The 25,471-nt window shown below is 40.5% G+C and overlaps 1 protein-coding gene across 2 annotated transcripts in view; it reads right to left on the bottom strand.

The window, feature by feature from the left end:
- Positions 1 to 637: 637 nt before the first annotated feature.
- Positions 638 to 25,471, bottom strand: part of GLRA2 (glycine receptor alpha 2) — a 207,028-nt gene continuing 182,194 nt past the window's right edge. For both annotated transcript variants that reach the window (XM_005903126.2, XM_005903124.2), the window contains exon 9: positions 638 to 916. In XM_005903126.2, the coding sequence (XP_005903188.1) occupies positions 638 to 916 (279 nt within the window). The remainder of the gene's footprint in view (positions 917 to 25,471) is intronic.

The raw sequence follows: 25,471 nt of genomic DNA, 5'->3' as shown, positions 1-25,471 counted from the left end.
AGACAATAAAGTAGAAACCTGTTCTTTGTGATTGGTATGTATTGTTGTTGTTGTTTTCTCAATAAGTAGAAATTATTTATGACCACAAAAGGATTTCTCAGGTGAAACACTAATTACAGACATTGTAAAGAACATAGCTCAGGAGGCTGTTTTAAAAACAAGGCAGCATTTTCCTGAAAAAGTTTGGTCCTCAACTCACTATAGGCTAGTCACTATGGTCAGATGGTAAGCATTTTCCTTGTGTGTGTGTGTGTGTGTGCACGTGCACACACATGTGTTCAAACTATCTTTTCAGTTCCAGAATTAGTTCAAACCAAACCAAAAAACAAATAGCCCTCAAGTACTTGACCTTGCATATCATGTCTAATTAATGCATCATCTGAAAGAGCAATGCTAAAGACTATGAATGTAATTATGCTCACGTGATTCTGCAAAACCTTAGTTTTGTGCAAACATTTTCCTTCATCGCCCGGATAACTTATCTTTATTCATGTAGGTGCGAGGAAACCCACCCCCATGATCCTCCCTCCCCCCTCCCCCAGTCTTCTCCTCTGTCAAAGTGATATGAAGACAATTTCACTGTGTATTTACAAGCACAGCAGTTAGGCAAGAAGGTCCCAGGATCTGAAGAGCACATCTATTTCTTATGGATATCTTCATGCCGAATGATCTTGTATGTGATCCAGTAAAAGATGTTGAAAATGAGGAAGGCCAATGGGAAGGCAGCTCGAGAAATCGTGTCAATCCTTTTTGCCCGGTCCACAAACTTCTTCTTGATGGCATCTGCATCTTTGGGGGGCTGTGGGAGCTGGTTGGCAGGTGTGGCCTTGACAGCTGTTCCATCTTTCACTTGAAGGCAGTGACCCATTCCATAACCACTGAAATTAAAACGACTTTCACGAGTAACATCTTCTTCCTGGGAGAATAAAGACAGAGGAAGTACAGATTGGTTGTCAGTCAAATCAGATGGAAGATGCTTAAAATTCTTCAGAAGGAAAAGGGTAAATCACAGTTAACTGGTAGTGTGGGAAGCTTTTGGAATGGGAAGTTGTCTTTCAAGTTCAACTCAGTTATTCATGGAACAGATATAGTTCATTAACTTTTTAAGACTCAGAAATTAAGGGTAAGAATAATGACTCTGTGGTCATTTTAATTAAATGAAAAATAGAAACACCTATATTATATCCAGCACTGACTTTCCCGAAATCTAGTTTATTAATCCACAGCTTTGGATAGATTTGTTTTTAAAGCCAAGTCTTCAAATCCAAGTACTATACTCTAGATTTCTAAAGAGGACAGTTCATTCATACACTCATTCACTTAATCATTCATTTACCCATTCATTCATTCAATAAAGCATTTACTGAATCCTCATCATGTTCCTGAGCTGTTGTGGCCCATTCACAGCCCAGTTCCTTCCATTAACCTTGGCTTTAATATTAGTGTTAGATTTAAGATTAACTCCTTCAATGTATACCTTTCCCCCCTCCAACCCTCTAGTTCATCTCAGTTGGATATCAGAGATTAAATATTCATTGTTTGGTGTTCAATATTTCTACCATGGCTAATTTTTCTACTGTCAGTTTTTTACATTGCTTCTTTGGCTATTCATCTCTATCATATTTAAACATATGTCATTTTAGCTCATGTCAGTACCTCATTTCTACATGAATCAGATAAAAGACTGCAAAGTCATAACCTCTGGGTAAAGAGAAAATACCCTTCATAGAGACAAAAGTATGGAATTTGGGTGTGTGGTTGGGTTGAAAAGGTAGGATTGAAATGATCTGCTTAATAAAAATTTAATTCTAAATAGTCATCGATTGAATCATCTTCTGCAACTAGATTAGTGCTTTCTATAATACTGTGCCACCCTTTTGACTCACCAAAGATATCGCACTCTTTATCTTTCCAGAGAATAATATTATGTTAATTAATTTGGTTACATTTTCCCAAAAGACAGTAAAATTCGGTTTTTTATTTCATCACTATTTATTGCATGTCAGTTGCACTTTCACGCATATAAAAGGTATACTAAATGAAGGACTTCTTAAAAATTTTATTGGAGTTTAGTTGATTTACAATGTTATATTAGTTTTAGGTGTAGAGCAAAGTGACTCAGTTATACATATATGTATATCCATTCTTTTTCAGACTTTTTACCCACATAGGTTATTACAGAATATTGAGTAGAGTTCCCTGTACTATGCAGTAGGTCCTTGTTGGTTACCTATTTTATACATAGTAGTATGTATATGTTAATCCCAAGCTCCTAATTTATCCCTGCCCCTCCACATTTCTCCTTTGGTAACTGTAAATTTGTTTTTGAAATCTGTGAGTCTATTTCTGTTTTATAAGTAAGTTCATTTGTATCATTTGAATGAAGGACTGTTAACATAATATTAGTGAGGGAAAGCCCAACTGTAACCCAAATGGTACAACAAAGACAAATTTATGTGAGGAAAGTCAGGCCAAAGCTCTTCTAATAAAATAATTGTAAAACTACTCCTTTATAAAACCATCTTCCCAATACTTTTTTGTATTTGAGACTGTCTTTCACAAGTTGGTTCAGGATACTCTGTCTCATTTCTTAACAAAATGTAAGTAGGATTTTTCATTCAACAATTAGTTGTTGAGTGTTGAGTTTATGGCAAGCGTTTTGCTAGATGCTGGGAGACAGGTGATGAAGTTGGACAAGAGCCCTACCTGCATGGAGCTTTTAGAACTCAGTGGAAGTGGCCAAACTAAAGACATTTTCATGTAAGGGACGTGGCTAAGAAAACCCAGCTGGATATTTGAGTACTGCTACGTGCTCAGCTCTAAAAGCTCTATAGTAGAGACTTCAACTGGACTCAGATTCAAATAGTAAATCTACTTTCTTTGCCTTAAAATGGGAATGATATATTTTATAGGTGCAAAAGTTTCAAATAAGTATTTACAAATGTGAAATAAACAGATATATTAATCATTACAGCATCATTGGAAGACTCATTAGTTAGCAAGTAAAGAAACACACAGGTCTCTAGGAGGAGGGAATGTGTTAGTTATGAGTTATAAGCAGTCTTATTCTTCCTACCTACTAACTTGTAATTAGATCTGAACCAGTGTGTGAGAGAAATAGAAATGCTGTCAATTGGTTTAGTAAATAGATATAGACTAGGAATTTGGCTGTTTGGGTTCTAAGCGTGGCTCCAAGGTTTATAAGCTGTGTTTTTCCTTAGGCAGGATATTTATTCTTTCAAGGCTTGGAGACCCCATGCCAAAATATTGAGGCTTGACTAGGTCTGTGGGTCTCAGCTTTGGATGCTAGGGAAGTTTTACAAGTTATATTTCTGCCTGCTTCCCCTCCTAGCCTCTTCCAGACCAAGTGAATCACAATCTCTGGGAATGAGAATGGAGAATCCATATTTTTTCTTAAAAAATCCAATGTCTCTAATACAAATGGTTGGAAACCAGTGGCCTAGATCAGCTCTAATGTCCAGCTCTAAAATGCTGAACCTAGTCTATGTTATTAAGTCTAAGATAATTTTTTAAGTGAAAATCAGCCCTCAAAATATATTTCCCCTTATCTGCCTAAAATTACTGTGCTATTTTTCCTTTCCATATCTGTAGAATCTTACAAATTGCTGTTCTGTATCAACACTTAGAAAGTCATGACTAAGTGTATAGTTCACTGCCTGAGTGAAATAAGATTCTTTTAAAATTCCTGGGTCTCTGAAGAAATAAAAAAGAGTAGTTAGCTGGTAACTGGTTTTTAGCACATGAAACAAAAGGAATCCTAAATACATCCATGTTTTTTCTCAGATTGACTCATTCATTTAATTCCTGTTGTCTATTGGCATACTGTGAATGGACAACTAAAGAGGTTAACTCATTCAATTAACTAGCAGAACTAGAATAGAATTATGCCGGACTAGGTTATTGTGTCGTACATTGCCGTGCAAACTGTAGGTGCTTAATAAACGTTCATTGACTAGTGAACAAAGGAAATTTTAAGAGAGTTTTCTCTCTGCTTGAAAATACTTTCCCTTTCCATTCAATGGTATTTCAAATTATACTTCTGAGCATAGTTACAACTAATTAAATCAATTCTTGAAAATTATCCACCACAAAATAAATCTGTTGTAGGTAGAAATTATCCATTTAATTTTTCATGTGCAGGAGATATGAATGCTAGTTTAAGGGTATTCTTATTTACCATTATGACTCATTGAATGCATTTTAAATATAGAACCTTAAATTACCCACATCAAAGGGCTTGATTCAGAAAATATAATTGCAACCACTTTGAATTTTGGTGTTATAATGAATGATTAATTGCCTTTATAGCAGGTTCAGAATAAAATGCTATGGTAATATGGCAGGATTCCTATATGAAGGCAAAATGGAGATGAGCTTGAGTCATGGATAAACTAAAGCTGAAATAAAGAACAATCTGAAGGCACAGCTTAGTTGAATGTATTCACCGGGAGAGTTGGTGTGATTCTCTCAGTGAGGAAAGAATTTCAGGCATATATTCTCCATTTCTTATAATTAGCCAGAAAACTAATTACTTAATTATTGCTGCTGACCTACCATCTTCAGTATCTTTGAGCAGTGAATACTTGTAGCTCACTCTGTTTTGTTATTCACTGATTCAATTTCATAGAAAATGAATCATCCAGTCAAAGTTTCAATACATTCAATTTCTGTATCCCACTTTGATAAAATCTCCTTAAATCCTGTCTACATAGGAAAAACTGCCATGGCACTATGCAATTTGTTGGAGACTTATCACCTTATTTTACTTATCTTAGCCATTTGTTTTACTTATTATAAGATTTACCCATTCCTGTGTTTGGAACTCTTGTCTAGATGTGAAATTGAACCTAAAACTCAGCAGAATTGCATGGTACTGAATTGTTTGTTATAAGCAAATAATTTCAATATAATTAAAGATTATGGGATTTATGCAGTGAAAGATTTCAGTGGGACCAGTATTTCTAATTTTTCTTTTATGTCCTAAAAAGGAGGAAATAAAAGGACTCCTATAAACTGAGGTGGGGAAAAACTCCATTCCATTTCTCACCCAGATTCTTTGATTGAATCTTCAGTCTTTTGGGCCAGGATATGGCCCAGTTGAAAGTGAAAGTTGCACTGAGCTTCAGTCAATGCAAGGACATAATGGAGTCTTCAGCACTGCTTTGCAAACAGTGTGAGTCCAAACACAAGCAGGTTTTCCCCAAAAAAGTCCCCTGAGCAAATGAAGCCTTGCGTGCATGCTTTGTTGCTCAGTCGTGTCAGACTCTTTGTGACCCTTTGGACTGTAGGCCTCCTCAGGCCATGGGATTCTCCAGGCAAGCATACTGGAGTGGGTTGCCATTTCTTTCTCCAGGGGATATTCCCGGATCTGAGACTGAACCCACATCTCCTGTGTCTCCTGCACAGCTGGTGGGTTCTTTACCTGCTGAGCCATCAGGGAAGCCCAATTCTAGGTGGTGCTTAGTTGTAGACCTGCTGATTTCTATCACCTAGACTTGGAGAAGAGGGATGGCTTTGAGAAATTCCCAATTCTTACGGCCTCAGTTTTCTTTTCTGTATCACGGGGACTTGGGAGTAGATATGAATAATAGATACCATATATTGATTATAATTATAAACCATGCACTTAAAACCACAGTCAATCCTATCACCAAACTGTCCCTACAAGTCACAAGGTTTCAGAGGAAACTGAGACTGAGAGAAGTTATGTGGCTTCCTGAAGTTATATTGCTAATAAATATGGAAGCTGAAATTCAAATCTGATTTGTCAGATCTCCAAACTCTCTGATTCTGAACACTCTGGAAGTTTCTGGGTTTTATGAATTTGTCTCTATCAGGCCCCAAATGACTTCCATTCAAGATTATAGATGAAGAATCCAATCGAAATTTGTGGAACAACTGATCTAAAATAAAGTAAGCCAAATATAATCCCTTGTTGCTTAATGATGTGGCAAAATGAATTAAAACTCTTACAGTGTCATTTGGGGGTAGACAGTGAATAGCATTTTTTCCCCAAAAGAAAGCCATTATCAGTGGATCATCTCTTTTTCAATGCAGGATATCATTATTATTGATTTTTCTTTTTAATTTATTTTTAATTTGAGGATAATTGCTTTACAATTGGATTGGTTTCTATAACCTCCCTCTTGAACCTCCTTCCCACCTCCCATCTCATCCCATCCCATCCCTCTAGGTTTGAATTTCCTGAGTCATACAGCAAATTTCCACTGGCTACCTATTTTATATATGGTAGTGTATATGTTTCCATGCTACTCTCTCCATTCCTCCTATTACTATTGATTTTTGAAGGAGAATGAACTCTGGTGTTCATTTCTTGAGCACTTGCCATTTATGTATTCATATTTCCAGCAAATAATTCCTCGAGCACCTATTATGTGCCAGGTATGTGGTGAGGATACAGCAGTGAACAAGGAGGTGAAGTCTCTTCTTTTTTGGAGTTTACATTGCTATTGGAGAAAACAAGTAACAAGTAGAGAAATCATGTGTACACACATAAACACATATTTATACATATATATATATATATACACACACACATATACACAGTTAGGACACTCCCACATATTTGTGTGCACACACACACACACACGCAGAGATAATGATGAATGCCTTGAAATAAAACAATCAAGGTAATACACCTAAGAGAGATGGAAGGCAGAGAAATGGATGTTTTAGATTAAATGGTCATAAAAGTCCCGAGGACATGCCAGGCACTGTGCCATTTGCCAGGAATCCAGTGACGAGCAAACCAGATCAGACTCATGCCTTCAGGTAGTTCCCAGCCTTGAGGTGAAGACAAGCATTTATGAAAGAATCACATGAATACAGAATTACTAACTATGATAGGGCTCTGAAGGAAAAGTATAGGGTGCTATGAGAGCTTATGAATAGTGGTCCTCTTATCTGCCAGATCAGATAAGAGAAGCTTTTCCTTGGGGAAGTGATATTTCATTAGAGGTTTGAAAAAATGAGAAGCATTAAAGAAGGGACAGCAGAGTTGGGAGATGTTGGAGATAGGAAAGTTTCCTGCAGTTGAGAGATGGTAGAATGGCCCATGGAATGCAGAAAGAAAGTGGGGTGAGACAAAGTTTCAGAAATGACCAAGGACTGGATCATATAGAACCTTGCAAGCCATGGTGCTGGTTTAAAGCCTTATATTAAGAACCAAGAGAAGGAAAAAATGAATAAGACCTTAGGTTTTCAGGGGGTCAGGAGAACTGAAGAGAATGATATGAGAGAGATTCTTGAGATATGTACAAAGGTTTATTGGGGCTCAGGTGAGCCTGAAGCCTTTAGAGTTGGTGAGGGTATGGATGGTAATATTACTGAGAGATATACAAGGCAATCTACAAATCATCTATACTCCCCTGAATCTGAAAAAAAAACTCTGTAGCTACCTATTGATGTTTAGAATTCGTTTCCAATTTTCTTTTTTATTATTTAAAATTTTTGCTTTCCAATCATATTAAAGAATAGGTAGACAGAGTCTGTGGATTGTGATAGCGGATTCCCACTACTGTCTTCATTCACCAAAGGATACCCTCTTGAGAGTGTGCCTGAGTCATTTCTGTACCCTTCTTCCCTGGCACAATGCTAGGCCCATGAGATATTCTAAAATTGTGCTTGGAAAGATCCTCTTGATTCTGAGAAAGGTCTCAGAAAGGATGTGCTCCCTGGGAGAAGGGAGGGGACAGCAGTTGTCTCCTAGCTGATTTCCATTTCTTGGTCACTTGCAGTCCTTTCTGCAGCCTCTGGATCAGTCTTGCCCAAAGAACTTCCATCCTATCCCTTTCACTGCAGATTCACTGCCTTGACATTGAAGAGGAGGAGGAGACACTGGGATAGAATCTAAAAGGCTCGGATTGAATTCCCTCAGTCTCTCAACATGTTTGGTCTCCTATTTCCTCTTTAAAATGAAGAAATCAGCCATTTGGCCATTTTCTGAGTTTGAGTATGGGACTATAATGCTGTCTAGTATATTGCCTCGAGACTAATCTCTAGCTGGTTGATATGCTTAAGACTTTTCTTCTCAACTACAGACTGGACAGTATGCAAACAAAGGTCTTAATCTCTTCTTCCTCCCTCTGCCCTGATGCCTTCTGGTAGAGTCGGCCTTGTGGGCAGGCATATGTGCAGTCACACACACCCCAATGCTTTGAAGGGTCCTATACTTGGTTTAATGCTTTGCTGTTGCCATCTTGAAGTTCGTAATGGTTTTTGAACAAGCACCCCACGTTTTCATTTTGTACCAGGTCCCACAGATTTTGAAGCCAGCCCTACTTTCTGCTCTAGTGAAACTGAAGGAATGCACATTGCTTCCATTCCTGGCTTAATACTTTTCAACAGTTTCTCATCTCCTTAATGACCACTCCCAAGCTCCTTCGTGATTTTCAAGGACCCACTATATCTTGCCTTATACTTGCTTCTCTCATGGTGTTTCATGGTCTTTGGCTTTATTTTTTTTCATAGAATAGTCCTCACCTCCCTCTACCTGGTGAGCTCCTGCATGTTCTTCAAGATTCTACTCATCTCATTCAAGATGCCTTTTCTTGACCCCTGCGCCTGGGCCATGGGTCTGTAGCACTGAAGCTGACCCCATAATGGAACCTGCTACATCATATGTTAAACTTAGCTGCTTATATGTCAGCCTCTTTTATGTGACCTTCAAGTGTAAGGACCCAGTTTTGCATACCTTGAATGCCCCAGTACATAGAACAATACGGGGCTAAAGCTGCCTGTGTTGAATACTATTGGTAGCTCAGCTGGTAAAGAATCTCCCTGCAATGCAGGAGACCCTGATTCGATTCCTGGGTCTGGAAGATCCCTTGGAGAAGGGATAAGCTACTGACTCCAGTATTCTTGGGCTTCCCTGGTTGCTCAGTTGGTAAAGAATCCACCTGCAATGTGGGAGACCTGGGTTCAATCCTGAGTTGGGTAGATCCCCAGAGGAGAGCATGGCAACCCACTTCAGTATTCTTACCTGGAGAATCCCCGTGGACAAAGCCCTAGCGGGCTACAGTCCATGGGGTCACAGAGAGTCAGACACGACTGAACGACTAAGCACGTATATAAGATAAATGCTTCTTAGATGAATGTTGGAAAAGTCTTTCATGGTATGAAAAATGCTTTTCTAGCTTACTTATCGCATGGTCTGTTTTTACATATTGAATTTATAGAAAATTAGGGCAAACCTAAACTCCACAGTGCCACTCAAGAGCTGAGGTATTTATGATCTATATTTGAAACACTGCCCATTTTTTCCCAGTGTTAAGCTAGTGAGTAGACCAGATACTGTGAAAATATATAAAATTAGATCCATCTTATTAACAATCTTAGCAAAAAATGCATACTTCTTTGCAAAGAAAATAAATGGAATAGACAAGCCAGAATACGAAGGAATAGTTTTTCATTTATGCAGCTACTCACAAATCAAAATAATAAAGCTAGGTAAATGAAAAGCCACTATGTTTTATATACATGCAAGTATTTCACCAAATAAATGAGACCTTATCAGTTATCACCCATAGCAAAGACTAAGGAATATTTGCACAATATTAAGGGTATTTGAATTCATATGCAGTCCATTTGGGTTTGATGAAGAGAGTAAAATTCTTGTAGATCTACAGTCATCACCAAACATCTTTAAGTTTTAAGTCTTGAAATTTTAATTAATAGAACATTTTTCTTCAAAAATCTCTTTAAACAAATTACTACCTGCACTGTAGTGCTCTGCACCATTTGCCTGTCATTACACAAAATCTCTTTCATCATCTCAATCACACATGTTATTTTTAAAAGCTTCTGTATGTGTGTGTGTATGTATATATATACACAGAAAAAAGGCAGCAGAGTTCCTTATTTAGGACAAAGCTCACTTCCAATAACTGGGGAAAGATATGTGGGCAAGAGAGGACAAGCAGGATTCAGGTTTGGTATGAGCTGGGACTCCAAAGTTGCTGTTGCCGCAGCCTGCAGATGCCTTGCAGGAGTTAGGGCACTGGCAGTTGAGCTGGGCCAAGACTCCTAGTTATCCATGAAAACCCATCTTTATTTTTTCTTCCATTAGTGGGCCTTTCTTGAGGTCAAGGTTCCTTACTCTTGGCACTGTTGACATTTGGGGCCAAGTAATTATTTTTGTGGTAGAGAACTGTGTTGTATATTTTAGGATATTTAGCAGCATCCCTGGTCTCTACCTGCTAGAAGTAACATACTTCCGCTGCCGTTGTGACAATGAAAAATGTCTCTTGACATTGCCAAATGTCCCTTGGGGGGCAACATTGTGCCTACTCAAAAAGCTCTGCTTTAGTTGGTCGTACATGTGCACAACTGTATCTAGCCTCCCCTGCACATGGCAGGGGCAGGGCATGTAACATATCTAGTACCGGGAAGTCTAACCAGCTCAGTCTCCAGACCAGAGCTGCTGCTGCTGCTAAGTCGCTTCAGTCGTGTCCGACTCTGTACGACCCCATAGACGGCAGCCCACCAGGCCCCACCGTCCCTGGGATTCTCCAGGCAAGAACACTGGAGTGGGTTGCCATTTCCTTCTCCAATGCAGGAAAGTGAAAAGTGAAAGTGAAGTCGCTCAGTCGTGTCCAACTCTTAGCAACCCCATGGACTGCAGCCCACCAGGCTCCTCCGTCCATGGGATTTTCCAGGCAAGAGTACTGGAGTGGGGTGCCATTGCTAGGCACCTCTTACCAGCTCGTCCACTCCATGTGGACCGAGCCACCATACAGTGATTCATCAGAATCATTTCTGCCAGAATCACAGTGATCATCTTCTACCTGATCCCCTGGCTTCTAGACCCTCCCTCCCAATAAAAATGTCTATTCTTAATGCAGCAACTAGAGCAATCCTGTTAAAATGTGAGTCAGGTCAGATCTGCATGAGCTCAAACCTCCAGTGGCTCTCACTTCAGTAAAATACAACTCTTTGTAATGTCCCATTTACTTCTCAGGGCTCAGCTCTTGTTGCTTTCCCTCTAGTCCAGGTGTCAGCAAACATTTTCCTTAAAGGGCCAGGTGTAAATATGTTAGACTTCATGGGCTATCCTGAAGATATAGGTCCATTTAATACATATTTTGAATCTAATTTTCTAAAGTGAGCTATATACTTCACTCCACTTTGGACCACACCTCACCTCCAGCACTCTATTGTTTTTAATAGACTGGAAGTAATTATTTAAAAATAATTGACTTTTGACTCAAAATCTATAAAGCAGAAATATTTTCACTTAATGTCAGCTGCAGTCTTAGAAAGTAGTTTAGGAATCAATAACGTGGTTGTGATGTTTCAATGCCTCAAGAGGTAAGCAATGCCTTGCATATGGAAATTCTTTTCCAGTAGTCTCTGTCAATTCTGGTCTGGCCAGAATGCTCAGAAGACACACTAAAGTCTAAGAAGCATGAAGGTGAACATCTTCCATCTGGAGTGTGAGCTGTTCAATTATTAACATAGTTTGCCATCTGTGCAAGGTGTAAGCAAAGTGAGTGTTGAGACTGTCTACACAGCACAGACTGGAGGGGACAGGTGATCAGAGGGTGAGTCCACTGCCAAACCAAAAGCAATAACAATAGAAACAACCCATCGTATCACACACTCACTTGCTTTCTAATGTGAATGACTGTGACTGCCAGATTCTTCCGACTATTGTCATGGTTTGATCTCTATATGTAACATGCACACTTGGTGTCAAAAAGTGGTTACTGTGTGAGATTATCTGTTGTTTACCTGGCACTTCCACTCCTGTAGAAGTGCCTGCCTACAGCTGGAAAAAACTGCATTTCCCAGAATTCCCTCCTTGATTGGTTCCAGGTAAGGGTTTGCCAGTGAGAGGAATTTGGGAGATGTGGAAAGTAGAGGGGAAGGAGATGCCATTATTTTGGGGAGTGTTTGGGGGTCAGATGAGGCTGACTTGTTGGATAAAGTGGCATTCCACACCTTTCTATGGGCTCCAATTTTACGATCCTGCTTTGGAGGCAAAATATGGTAGCTTCTCAGATTTTCCTGTGAATACCTGCTTACCTCACAAGAAGTTCAGCTTAAAGTTCTGTCTTCTGACTGTAGCCTTCCAGACATTCCTTTCCCCAGTTACTTTCATATTTATATAAGTTGTAATTTCTACAGTAAACCCCTTATCCTAGTAGTATGTATGGTGTCTCTGTTTTCCTGACTAAACCCAGCCAGATATAGATATATAGGTAATCTAGGCTTCCAACCATCTTGATGCAAGTTACTATAGTTTTCTTCAATTAAGATTTATTGAGCATCAGAATGTACCAAGCACTGGAAAGAAATAAGGGTACAAAAGACAGTCCTGCCCTTGAAGTCATTGTGGGATTGGTCAAAGAGGTCTAGAATATGTGGACCAGTGGCTTTCAACCAAGAGTGGTTTTGCCCCCTACCCCCCAGGGGACATTACACAACGTCTGGAGACATTTTTGGTTGTCACAGTGGAGCAGAGGTTGGTGCTTTTGGCATGTAGTGGGTAGAGGCTAGAACACTGCTACACAGCCTGCAGTACACAGGACAGCACCTCACAACAAAGCATGAATTATCTAGCTTCCAATGCCAATACTGCTGAGGCTGGGAAACTATGATACAGACAAATGATTCCAATATAATGTGGTATCTGCTACCTGGTAAAGGAACGTACAGGCCACAAGATACTATAGAAGAGGTGATGTTAGGCTAGAGTAATTAAAGGAAAGTTAGATGGCAGGCTTTTTCTTTAATAGTACCCTGGAATGCACTGCTTCTGGAAGAATACATGAATATCACAGATATGTTATAGAATGTAAAAGCACTGTCACTTGGTTCACTGACCCTGGTTTTTAGTGCAACTAAAGAGCAGCTCAGAGACACTTCTCTGTGCTATTTAGCCAGGTGAGCTGACTGTGGCTCAGATCATGAACTCCTTATTGCCAAACTCAGACTTAAATTGAAGAAAGTAGGGAAAACCACTAGACCATTCAGGTATGACCTAAATCAAATCCCTTATGATTATACAGTGGAAGTGAGAAATAGATTCAAGGGATTAGATCTGATAGACAGAGTGCCTAAAGAACTATGGACAGGAGGTTCGTGACATTGTACAGGAGGTAGGGATCAAGACCATCCCCAAGAAAAAGAAATGCAAAAAGGCAAAATGGTGGTCTGAGGAGGCCTTACAAATAGCTGAGAAAAGAAGAGAAGCAAAAGACAAAGGAAAAAAGGAAAGATATACCCATTTGAATACAGAATTTGAAAGAATAGCAAGGAGACATAAGAAAGCCTTCCCCATTGATCAGTGCAAAGAAATAGAGGAAAACAATAGAATGGGAAAGACTAGAGATCTCTTCAAGAAAATTAGAGATACCAAGGGAACATTTCATGCAAAGATGGGCACTATAAAGGACAGAAATGGTATGGACCTAACAGAAGCAGAAGATATTATGAAGAGGTGGCAAGAATACACAGAAGAACTGTACAAAAAAGATCTTCATTACCCAGATAACCACGATGGTGTGATCACTCACCTAGAGCCAGACATCCTGGAATGCGAAGTCAAGTGGGCCTTAGGAAGCATCACTGTGAACAAAGCTAGTGGAGGTCATGGAATTCCAGCTAAGCCATTTCAAATCATAAAAGATGATGCCATGAAGGTGCTGCACTCAATATGCCAGCAAACTTGGAAAACTCAGCAGTGGCCACAGGACTGGAAAAGGTCAGTTTTCATTCCAGTCCCAAAGAAAGGCAGTGCCAATGAATGCTCAAACCGCACAATTGCACTCATCTCACACGCTAGCAAAGTAATGCTCAAAATTCTCCAGGCAAGGCTTCAACAGTACATGAACCATGAACTTCCAGATGTTCAAGCTGGATTTAGAAAAGGAAGAGGAACCAGAGATCAAATTGCCAACATCCACTGGATCATTGAAAAAGCAAGAGAGTTCCAGAAAAACATCTACTTTTGCTTTATTGACTATGCCAAAGCCTTTGACTGTGTGGATCACAATAAACTGTGGAAAATACTGAAAGAGGTGGGAATACCAGAGCACCTGATCTGCCTCTTGAGAAATCTGTATGCAGGTCAGGAAGCAACAGTTAGAACTGGACATGGAACAACAGACTGATTCAACATTGGGAAAGGAGTACATCAAGGCTGTATATTGTCACCCTGCTTGTTTAACTTATGTGCACAGTACATAATGAAAAACGCTGGGCTGGATGAAGCACAAGCTGGCATCAAGATTGCTGGGAGAAATATCAATAACCTCAGATATTCAGATGCCACCACCCTTATGGCCAAAAGCAAAGAACTGAAGAGCATCGTGATGAAAGTGAAAGAGGAGAGTGAAAAAGTTGGCTTAAAACTCAACATTCAGAAAACTAAGATCAAGGCATCTGATCCCATCACTTCATGGGAAATAGATGGGGAAACAGTGGAAACAGTGTCAGACTTTATTTTGGGGGGCTCCAAAATCACTGCAGATGGAGACTACAGCCATGAAATTAAAAGATACTTGGTCCTTGGAAGAAAAGTTATGACCAACCTAGACAGCATATTAAAAAGCAGAAACATTACTTTGCCAACAAAGGACCATCTAGTCAAAGCTATGATTTTTCCAGTAATAATGTATGGATGTGAGAGTTCGACCATGAAGAAAGCTGAGCACTGAAAAATTGATGCTTTTGAACTGTGGTGTTAGAGAAGACTCTTGAGAGTCTCTTGGACTGCAAGGAGATCCAACCAGTCTATCCTAAAGGAAATCAACCCTGAATATTCATTGGGAGGACTGATGCTGAAGCTGAAGCTCCAATACTTTGGCCACCTGATGTAAAGTACTGACTCATTGGAAAAGACTCTGATGCTGGGAAAGATTGAAGGCGGGAGAAGAAGGGGACAACATAGGATGAGGTGGTCGGATGGCATCATTGACTCAATGGAAACGAGTTTGAGCGAACTCCAGGTGATAGTGAAGGACAGGGAGGCATGGCATGCTGCAGTCTATGGAGTCGCAAAGAGTCATACACGACTGATCGACTGAACTGAACTTCAGTATATTATAACTATATATTCAGTATATTTTAACTTAAGTAGATTATAATCTTTTTGTATCTTAATAATTAAGGATTTGTTACAAAGGACAGAAAGCTCCTCATGACAACTTAAATGGGGAATTTCTTTAAGAAATAACTATAAAAATATTGTAAGAAAATCTGAAGAGGCTCTAATGCCCTGTAAATGTAAGAAACCTGGATTCCAGATCCAGTACTCCTGGTTTCCACCCTTGGCTCTGTTACTAACCATTGTGGGAGCTGGATCAGTTACTCAGATCTGTATGTGCCTCAGTCTCCTCTGCAATATAAAGGGGAATAATAGCATTTTCCTTTGAGAGTTTTTGAAAGGATTCAGTGAGCTAATGCACATTAAAGGCTTATATCAGTGCTGGTGTATAATATATACTCAATAAATGTTAACAAGAATGATGATATTGATGAAGGTGTCAGCAGGGCTACTCAGTCCAGGAACTCTAGTGACCATGTCAGGAAGTGAGATTTATTCACATTTTCTTAGGGTGGTCATTCTCCCATATTTCCGCTTTTCTTCTTTCAGCTTCCCTTACTTATGCATATTTCGACTGAGCCACCCCAACTTCAACTCTACGGGAACCTTTTCAGTGCAAGTCTTTACTATAATTGCTGCTGAGTCACTTCAGTCGTGTCCGACTCTGTGCGACCCCATAGACAGCAGCCCACCAGGATGCCCTGTCCCTGGGATTCTCCAGGCAAGAACACTGGAGTGGGTTGCCATTTCCTTCTCCAATGCATGAAAGTGAAAAGTGAAAGTGAAGTCTCTCAGTCGTGTCCGACCCTCAGCGACCCCATGGACTGCAGCCCACCAGGCTCCTCCATCCATGGGATTTTCCAGGCAAGAGTACTGGAGTGGGGTGTCTTTGCCATAATTAGACCACTCAAAATCTTGAAAGAGAAACTGTTTTGATATCCCAGTTGATGGACTGTTGTCCTTGAATCATTGAATAGGAAAAGGGGTAAGAGATATAGATAGGACAGACTGAGTGCAGGGTAGGGGGCAAGGGAACCTTTCCAGGATGCTAAGTGTTCCTGAAAGCATACCAAATGAGGAACCATAGCAGGAACAAGCAGAGAAGGCGATGGGATCCCACTCCAGTACTCTTGCCTGGAAAATCCCATGGACGGAGGAACCTGGTAGGCTGCAATCTGTGGGGTTGTGAAGAGTCGGACACGACTGAGCGACTTCACTTTCACTTTTCACTTTCCTGCATTGGAGAAGGAAATGGCAACCCACTCCAGTGTTCTTGCCTGGAGAATCCCAGGGACGGAGGAGTCTCGTAGGCTGCCACCTATGGGGTCGCAGAGAGTCGAACACGACTGAAGCAACTTAGCGGCAGCGGCAGCAGCAGCAGCAGCGGGAACAAGAGAGGCTGGCCTTGAAAACAAGTGAGCCTGGCTCATATAACAGGTGTTTTCAGAAAAGAGAAGACTCTTTGTACTAATGATTCCAAGGTCGCTTATCAAAAACAATTGGTTGACATTACAGGGAGACAGAATTCAACTCAACATGTGGAAGAACTTGAAACAACTCTGTGCCTGAACATGGAGCACAACATCTTGGAAGGTAATGAATTTCTTGTTGTTAGAGATATTCAAGTGTTTGATCATTTATTGGCAATGTTGGGTATCGATGTGGGTTAGGGGACGAGATGACTACTTATATACCTTCTGATTATGAGAGTCTCTGGTTGTATATGAAAATTGCTAAGAGGTCCAGGAGGGCAAACCACATTGAAGGTGCTGACCCAAGTGCTGGAAAGATGTACTTAGTAAGCTGTGCCTGCTATGACCCTCATTATCTCCCAGAAGTTTCTGGTCATTCTGATCCCATTTGAGAAATTCTGCTCTAATATAATCAGCACACAGCAACAGTTTGGTTCTGGTGTATTTTCTCTTTTGATTATCTTTGACTTGCATACTACTCTATGTCATCATTTCTAAGGGTTTCAGTTAAGCAGCAAGTCCCTTGCTGCTGTTATAATGTTGAAGAAGATTATAATATGTAATATGTGTGTGTTAGTTGTTCAGTTGTGTCCAACTCTTTGCAACCCCATGGACTGTAGCCTACCAGTCCCTCTGTCCATGAGATTCTCCAGACAAGAATACTGGAGTGGGTAGCCATTTCCTTCTCAAAATATATAAAATATATAATATGGAATAATTAAAAAACTATAAATAGTAATGTGTAACCTCTTATTATGTAAACTAGGCACAGAAGGGATGTATTTTTAGAGGTCTACACAACATGTTTGTGGCAGTCTCTCTTTGTCATAGCCAGTTTTGACAGCCTACAGGCTCCATACTATAATAACACCCTTCCAAATAGCCACTTCTTTCTTTCTCCTCTTCCCTCCCACTGCTCCATTTCTGCTGAAAGCTGCTCAGTGGGAGAGCAGTCAGTGCTGTTGGCTGTCAAAGTTTGGCAAACTGTTCATTTCTGCAGGGAGCTCAATAAACTCAAAACCTGAGAACTCTATCCACAGAATTGGACCTATATTTAGTCTTGCCCTTGATCCCTTCCTCCCAACTTTGAAGAGGCAGGTTAACATCATGATGAAATCACCCAGGTGTGACTTGGAGAAGCCTTAGGAAGGTTTGACAAAGGGGCAGTGAGGTGTATCCTGAAAAAAGAGACCTCCCTGGGCCATCACTTCATTGCTTTGCACAGTTGCAGAACTAACACGTTTTCTCCAGGTGAAGAACTGTAAACCTACTTTCTGTGGCTGATCATATTTTTTTTTTTTTTTTTTTGAATTTGAATGATCCTCACAAGCTAGGTCTACTCTGTTGAGTATAGGTTCTGTGCTAAAATTAGTAGCAAATGAAGACTGTAAACCATCAGGAGGCACTTTCCTGTTGCTTCTTCCAAGGACATGCAAGGCAGTGAAGTGAACCAGAAACACAGTCTATGCTCCATTCTTCTGGATGATTGTTTACTTCTGTAGATCATCTGTGCCTCAGCTTTCTTCATCCTTCCCTGAAACCATTTATTCACTAGCACTTCAACTGTAGCTTCTTGTAAGCAACTCTTGCAGAAAAAAATTAGGAAAAGGAAAATGGAAAATAACAAGGTTTTTTTTTTTTTTTTAAGTATCTGTGCTACATTTCCAAGATGTCCCCTCCTTCTCTTTCATTACTATGGTTACCAGATCTGAGATTTCGGGCAGAAAATTGTCTGTAGGCCCAGAGGGAAGATTTATTGCAGTAAACTCAGAAGACAGAGATTGGGCACAATTTGAAAATAATACCGGAATCCGTTGATCTAATTGTCCACCAGTCAAGTTTCTAATTAAGAGAGTGTATGTGAAGGTAGGTAGCATAGGACATGGCATGTAATGGAGACTCAGCCTCCTTCTCCTTTTCAAAGATGCCAACACAATAGTTACAAGCAGAGTCAAAGAGGAAAACTTAAGTGGTGATAAGAAGATACATTTTCATAGAAAACAGATTGAAATCCTGAGTAGATGTATCTCTTTCCCCCAGCGTATGCCTCCTTATGACACAGCTTCCATGCTACAGACACAGGTTACTTCCTGGTGAACCCACAGGGTCTTGGACACCACAGTCATCAGGTGGGGTGTGGATGGGGGCTAGTAAGTAGGGCAAGGGGCTCAGTGCTTTGTGGCAAGGCGCAAAAGTGAGTGCAAGATAAGCCGTCTGTCCCTGTCGTCATAGCAACCAAATAAGGACCCTGTGCTATTGGAACTTGTGACTGAGTCTTAAGGGTATTTGAGAAGGTTTAATCCACAAAAGCTCAGATGAACTTGTTTACCTAACCTTCTGTACCCTGAAGTCACTTCTTTGCTGTGACCCAAGATAGAGCACATATTTTCCATTACCAGCCAGGACATGCACACACATCCCAAACACATTGATATATCTAATAGAAACAAGAGGTTTGCAAAGTGATATTTAATTTTCCAAAACAGGATGCACTCTGACATTTTCTAGTTTTTTTCTAATTTTTATTTTGCCAAGAAGCTGGTGGTAAGCCACTGAACTGATTTAATGACCCACAAGTCACTCACAGCCCACAATTTGAAAAGTAGTATGTTTAATGGCCTTGGTTGGTTTCTTTGCTATCATTATTCATTTATCACATCTTTACTGAGTATCTGCTGTATGATAGGCGTGTGCTATGATAGGTACATGCTTGTCATAGGAAAATTTAAGAGAGGCTTTCAGATCCACGGAAGAGTCCTGACCAAGAATCACATGTTCTGTTTAAACACATAGCCGCTGTCGTCTGTCATGCTTGAAAAGGTGCTGAGGTTTCACAGGGAGACTGGGAGACAGCCTGCTGTGATCAGGCATGGTGGTAGGCCCTGACACTTCTGCTGAGCCCTAGACTCTACCTATATACAGCTTTTGTTTGATTTTACCAATGAGGTAGCAGTAAATGCTTCCAAGTTTTCAAGAACTTCTCGGAGGAAGCAACTTTTTGTTACAAGAAATAAGATCCAGTGATGAAAGTTTCTGAATTCACTTTTCTGATAGTTTCCCTCCAGGATAAACATCCATATCCTGTTGGCACAGATTGCCAGGCCTTTATAATCAGGCCCTAACAGACTGTTTGAGTTTCATTTTCCATTGTTTCTCATGACATACCCTTTGTTTTACAAACTCTCTGTTCCCTCAATAACCCAGACTTTTCTTCCTCCCTGGGCCTTCCCAAGTCCTCTTCTCTTTCACTTGTCTGCCTGCTGAATGACAATTCAACCTTCCATCCTTAGCTAGAGAATGATAGCTCCCTCCCAGGGGCACTTCCTCCTGCTCCTTCTAGCAGTAGCCACACCTTTTCCCTATTCTCTTCTAAATGCTTCCCTTTTTTAGGTTGGAGTTGAATGATATAGATGTGAGTCTCTTACGCACTGAACAGTAAGCAGTGAAATTAATCAAAATAATATGCAAGATTGTTTTCAAGAGTCAGAGGAGCATGTGGAGATACTTTTACATCAAGAACTCAATTATACTATTCCAGGTAACTGTCTATTCCTTTCCCCATAGATTTTTGTATGGGGCTAGAAGTCAGATGCCAGTGGGCTGGATTCTTGTGAAGACATAATTTTGGATCTTTAAAATGCCCTGCATAAGAAATGACATGACTTCTAATGATTTATTGCTGACTGGTTTCCCACCTTCAGGCCACTGAGCAAGGAGCCCTGAGTTGAAACCAGCAATTCATTCAACATTTCTCAAGAACCTAGTATGTACTAGACAATATGACAGGCTCTTCAGATTGAAAGATGAATGATAGCCTCTGCTGTTTAGAAGATTGCTGATGACCTTTTCTTGTGGGCTTAAAGCGAAGCAAAACAGACAAAGGAAGAGAAAGGAAATATCTGATGAGTGTTGGCTGTGTGTAAGGCACTGTGGTTTGCATGTGAAAAGTGAAAGTCTCTCAGTCGTGTCCGACTCTTTGAGACCCTATGGACTATACAGTCCATGGAATTCTCCAGGCCAGAATACTGGAGTGGGTAGCCTTTCCCTTCTCCAGGGGATCCTCCCAGCCCAGGGATCAAATCCAGGTCTTCTGCATTGCAGGCGGATTCTTTACCAGCTGAGCCACAAGGGAAGCCCAAGAATACTGAAGTAGGTAGCCTATCTCTTCTCCAGCAGATCTTCCCAACCCAGGAATCAAACCAGGGTCTCCTGTATTGCAAGGCAGATTCTTTACCAAGTGAGCTATCAGGGAAGCCCCATGCATAATCTTTATTGTTGCTAAGTCCTAAAGTGATGTCTGACTCTTTGCAACCCCGTGGACTGCAGCACATCAGGCTCCCCTGTCCTCGACTATGTCCTGCAATTTGCTCAGATTCACGTCCATTGAGTCAGTGATGCTATCCAACTATCTCATCCTCTGTCGCCCTCTTCCCCTCCTGCCCTCAATCTTTCCCAGCATCAGGGTCTTTTCAAATGAGTCAGCTCTTCACAGAAGGTGGCCAAAGTGTTGGAGCTTCAGCTTCAGCATCAGTCCTTTCAATGAATATTCAGGTTTGATTTCCTATATGATTGACTGGGTTGATCTCCTTGCTGTCCAAGGGACTCTCAAAAGTCTTTTCCAACACCACAATTCAAAAGCATCATGTCTTCAGTGCCCAGCCTTCTTTATGGTCCAACTCTCACATCTGTACATGACTACTGGAAAAAAACGTGGCTTTGACTATATGGACCTTTGTCGGCAAAATGATGTCTTTGCTTTTTAATACACTATCTAGGTTTGTCATAGCTTTCCTTCCAAGGAGCAAGCATCTTTTAATTCCATGGAGTACATGGCTTCAGAAAGGTATTTCTACCCTGGGCTTGTTACTCAAACTGGGAGAATACATAGGAATCCTCACTCCTTATACTAGCGCAGGAATTGAGAATAACCAATAACAAATGCACTTTTCCAGTTGCAGACTGTAATTAACAACTCACTGGAGTTGCTGGTGTATGGACTCCATCTTGACTGTCCTGCTTTAGATCAATAATTCTCCAACTTTGATGCACATGAGCATCATTTGAGGCCTAGATAACATGCCAATTCCCAGGCCCCAGCCCAAGAGATTATGACTTAGTAGGTCAGAGCCTGAGACTTTTCCAACAATTGCATGCAAGGTAATGCTGATGCTGCTAGTCCAGAGACCCATACATTGGGTAATGAGGTTCCAGAGAATTTCTAAAATGCCTTTCAGTAATAAAATGCCATGTTTGCCTCACACCTTTGCTATAAATGTGTGCATAGTCATGTCAAGGACATTAACCCCACAGATTCCATGTTGGGAAACTAGCCATTGAAAGATTAACAAACATAAAATACTTTATAAAGATATTTTTAGATTGAAAATGCAAGGCTCCTTTTTTTTGGTCCTTGGATGGAAATTTTCTTCTTTCAAGATGAAGACAGTAAAACAATGCATGTTCTCTTCAGTCATTTAGCATTTTTTCCATATTCTGCCACAGGTTTGCACAAAGTATTTAAAGAGGATTTCATAGATCATTAATTAAGGTAACAACTGCTTCCTTAGCAAGCAGGATTTTGAAGAGGTTGTTAATGATTTGCCTGGGAGGTAGGCAGCATGTTTATTTTTTGTCTTAAAGGTTGAGGGGTTTAGATGCCACTTTAACAGACCTGAGTGGATTAGGAGTTTGGACTTAATTGTGAAAGCCAGCAAGAAAAAATAAATGTCATGGTACTTTGTAATTTCCCTGTTTCATCAAGGTAAAAAGCTGGTGCTTGTCAGAGGTATATAGTCCTAAAATATTTCTCAGATGTTCCAAGTTTTTTCCATTTTGTTAGTTATTATGATTGACTGTTCTTTTAGGGCATGCATGATCATTCCTGGTAGCTCAGACAGTAAAGCATCTGCCTACAATGTGGGAGACCCAGGTTTGATCCCTGGGTCAGGAAGATCCTCTGGGGAAGGAAATGGCAACCCACTCCAGTATTCATGCCTGGAAAACTCCATGGACCGAGGAGCCTGGTAGGCTACAGTCCACGGGGTTGCAAAGAGTCGGACACGACTGAGTGACTTCACTTTCACTTTCGGGCATGCAATATGGAATTCCCTTTTGCAAAAAGAAAAGTGACTTGCAGAAGCAGCCTTGCAAATTAAATCCCTGTCTTTTTACTGTTTTCCTCTAATTCTTTTATCTCAGGCTATTTCCCATTGTCTATATTTTCTTTACTACCTTCCTACTGGGTCATATCTGACTCTGATTTTCTTCTCTTCAAAATTTATTGTTTTCCTTTACTTTGAGACTATTTTATTGATTCATTCATTCATAGACCCAGTTTAGATGTATTGCATACCTTCTATAAGCCATCCTCAAAGTTCACCCTTGAGATGCTTACAGTCCAGGGAGAGACAGAAAATGTGTCTGCTCAGTAGTCTATGTACATATGATAGAGGCTGTCGTGATATCATGATAGAGGCTGTATGTAAACACTGTGGATGCCTCACCCATATCCCTACAGCACTCACTGTACAGTCATGGTTTTCTGCTACAAGCTCTGCTCTACCTTGTTGTGAGAAAAAGGGGAGTGTATTAGGCCCCAAACACATGCTCAAGTTTTGCAGGGCAAGTTGGCAATACTGAGGACTTACTCCAGAAACAGCCCTCTGTTAATAACACTTGAGGGCAGGGGGTAAACATCCCAACTTCTTCTTCCCTCTGAGGCCTGTTCTACACTGGCTCCCAGGGATTCCAAGAGTGGGAGTTTGGGATTAGTAGATGCAAACTATTATATATATTGGATGGATAAACAACAAGGTCCTACTGTACAGTCTCTTGATGAAGGTGAAAGAGGAAAGTGAAAAAGCTGGCTTAAAACTCAGCATTCAAAAAACAAAGATCATGGCATCCAGTCCCATCACTTCATGGCAAATAGATGGGGAAACAATGGAAACAGTGACAGACTTTATTTTCTTGGGCTCCAAAATCACTGCAGACAGTGATTGCAGCCATGAAATTAAAAGACGCTTGCTCCTTGGAAGAAAAGCTATGACCAACCTAGACAGCATATTTGCAGACAAAGGTCTTTATAGTCAAAGCTATGGTTTTCTAGTAGTCATGTATGGATGTGAGAGCTGGACCATAAAGAAGGCTGAGTGCCGAAGAAATGATGCTTTCAACTGTGGTGCTGGAGAACTCTTGAGAGTCCTTTGGACAGCAAGGAGATCCAACCAGTCCATCCTAAAGGAAATCAACCCTGAATGTTCATTGGAAGGACTGATGCTAAAGCTGAAGCTCCAACACTTTGGCTACCTTCTATGAAGAGCTGACTCACTTGAAAAGACCCTGATGCTGGGAAAGATTGAGGGCAGGAGGAGAAGAGGGCAACAGAGGATAAGATGGTTGGATAGCATCACCGACTCAATGAACATGAATTTGAGCAAACTCCAGGAGATAGGGAAGGATGGTGAAGACTGGCGTGCTGCAGTCAATGGGGTCGCAAAGAGATGGTCACGACTGAGTGACTGAACAACAACAAGCCTTTGGAGAGGCAGAGAAAGGTGTTCAATTCAGTTCAGTTGCATAGTTGTCCGACTAAGAGAAAGGTGAGAGACCTTAAAAAGCAAGATTCTCAAAGGATGACCCTACTCTAATTATAGTTCAATGGATTCCCCATTTGCGTAGATTTGTTTGGCAGTTAGGCTTAGTGGTAGTGATGTCTGCATTTCAGCAGCCTTCTTTTAAAGTCCATTTACATTCTAATTGGATTGGCAGGGTCTTTTTTTTTTGTAGATAAGAAGTGATTTATTAGAATAGGATGCTTATGAGGCTTACAAGCAAGCAGACTTGAGGATGGAGTTGGCAGCGTCTTAATGGGCTCTCTGACTTTGAGAAAAGTGGTCTTGTGCAGACTGACTGTGGCTAAGCTACATCTTAGCAGTGGGAGGTAAAATGGAAGAATTCAGGTTGTCCTTAATCTTTCTGCTTCTCTTGTGTAGACACTGTAGAGTAAAAGCACAAATTCAGTATTTCAACTCTATGATTATAAAAATAGCTGTATATGGGTGACATCTTGCTGTGCAATATAACTTCCCTTTGTGAAAGAAAGATAAGAGGAATAAAAATAGGGGAGGGGGCATGTTGGCAGCCTATTGCTGTATTCTAAGATAGTTGATTTTAATCTGTAGAATGTGTGTGTGTGTGCACACTCAGTAGCTCAGTTGTGTCTGACTCTTTGCAACTCCATGGACTGTAGCCTGTCAGGATCCTTTGTCCATGGAATTTTCCAGGCAAGAATACTGGATTGGGTTGCCATTTCCTACTCTAGTGGACCTTCCTGACTCAGGGATCAAACCCATGCCTCCTGCATTAGCAGGCAGATTCTTTACCACTGTGTCACGTGGGAAGCCCACTGTATAGAATATGTTCTCTCATAAATTGAGCAAAACCTTTATGATCCTGTTCATAAAGGATACACATACCTTAGAGGTGAAGAAAGCGGATACTCAAACAAGCACTCACTATACATAGAACTTAGCACATGCCAGGGCCTGTTGTAGGAACTTTACCTATGGAAACTCATTTTCACCACAGTCATATAAGATAAATACATTTTAACTCTATTTACAGATGAGAAAACAGAGGCACAGAGACTCTTTTTAAAAGTGACCTGCCAAAGTCACATAACTGGTAAATTACAGAGCGTCTGTTTGTATGTTGGTGGTTCAAATCATCTTGCAGAATACCATCCTCAGGGTTACTCTGAGACTATGATCAGAGTAGTGAAACAAAACAAGGTCACTTCATAATGTTAACTAAGCACAGATGAGAACAAGATCACTATGACACTCAGAAAACACTCAACATTTTTCAGTTAAAATGAGTGATTCCTTCTTCTTTACCAAATAAAATT

The sequence above is a fragment of the Bos mutus genome, chromosome X (assembly GCF_027580195.1).
Source record: "Bos mutus isolate GX-2022 chromosome X, NWIPB_WYAK_1.1, whole genome shotgun sequence".
Classification (NCBI taxonomy): domain Eukaryota; kingdom Metazoa; phylum Chordata; class Mammalia; order Artiodactyla; family Bovidae; genus Bos; species Bos mutus.
The sequence above is the reverse complement of the archived record's forward strand: the minus strand, read 5'-3'. Positions and strand labels throughout refer to the sequence as shown.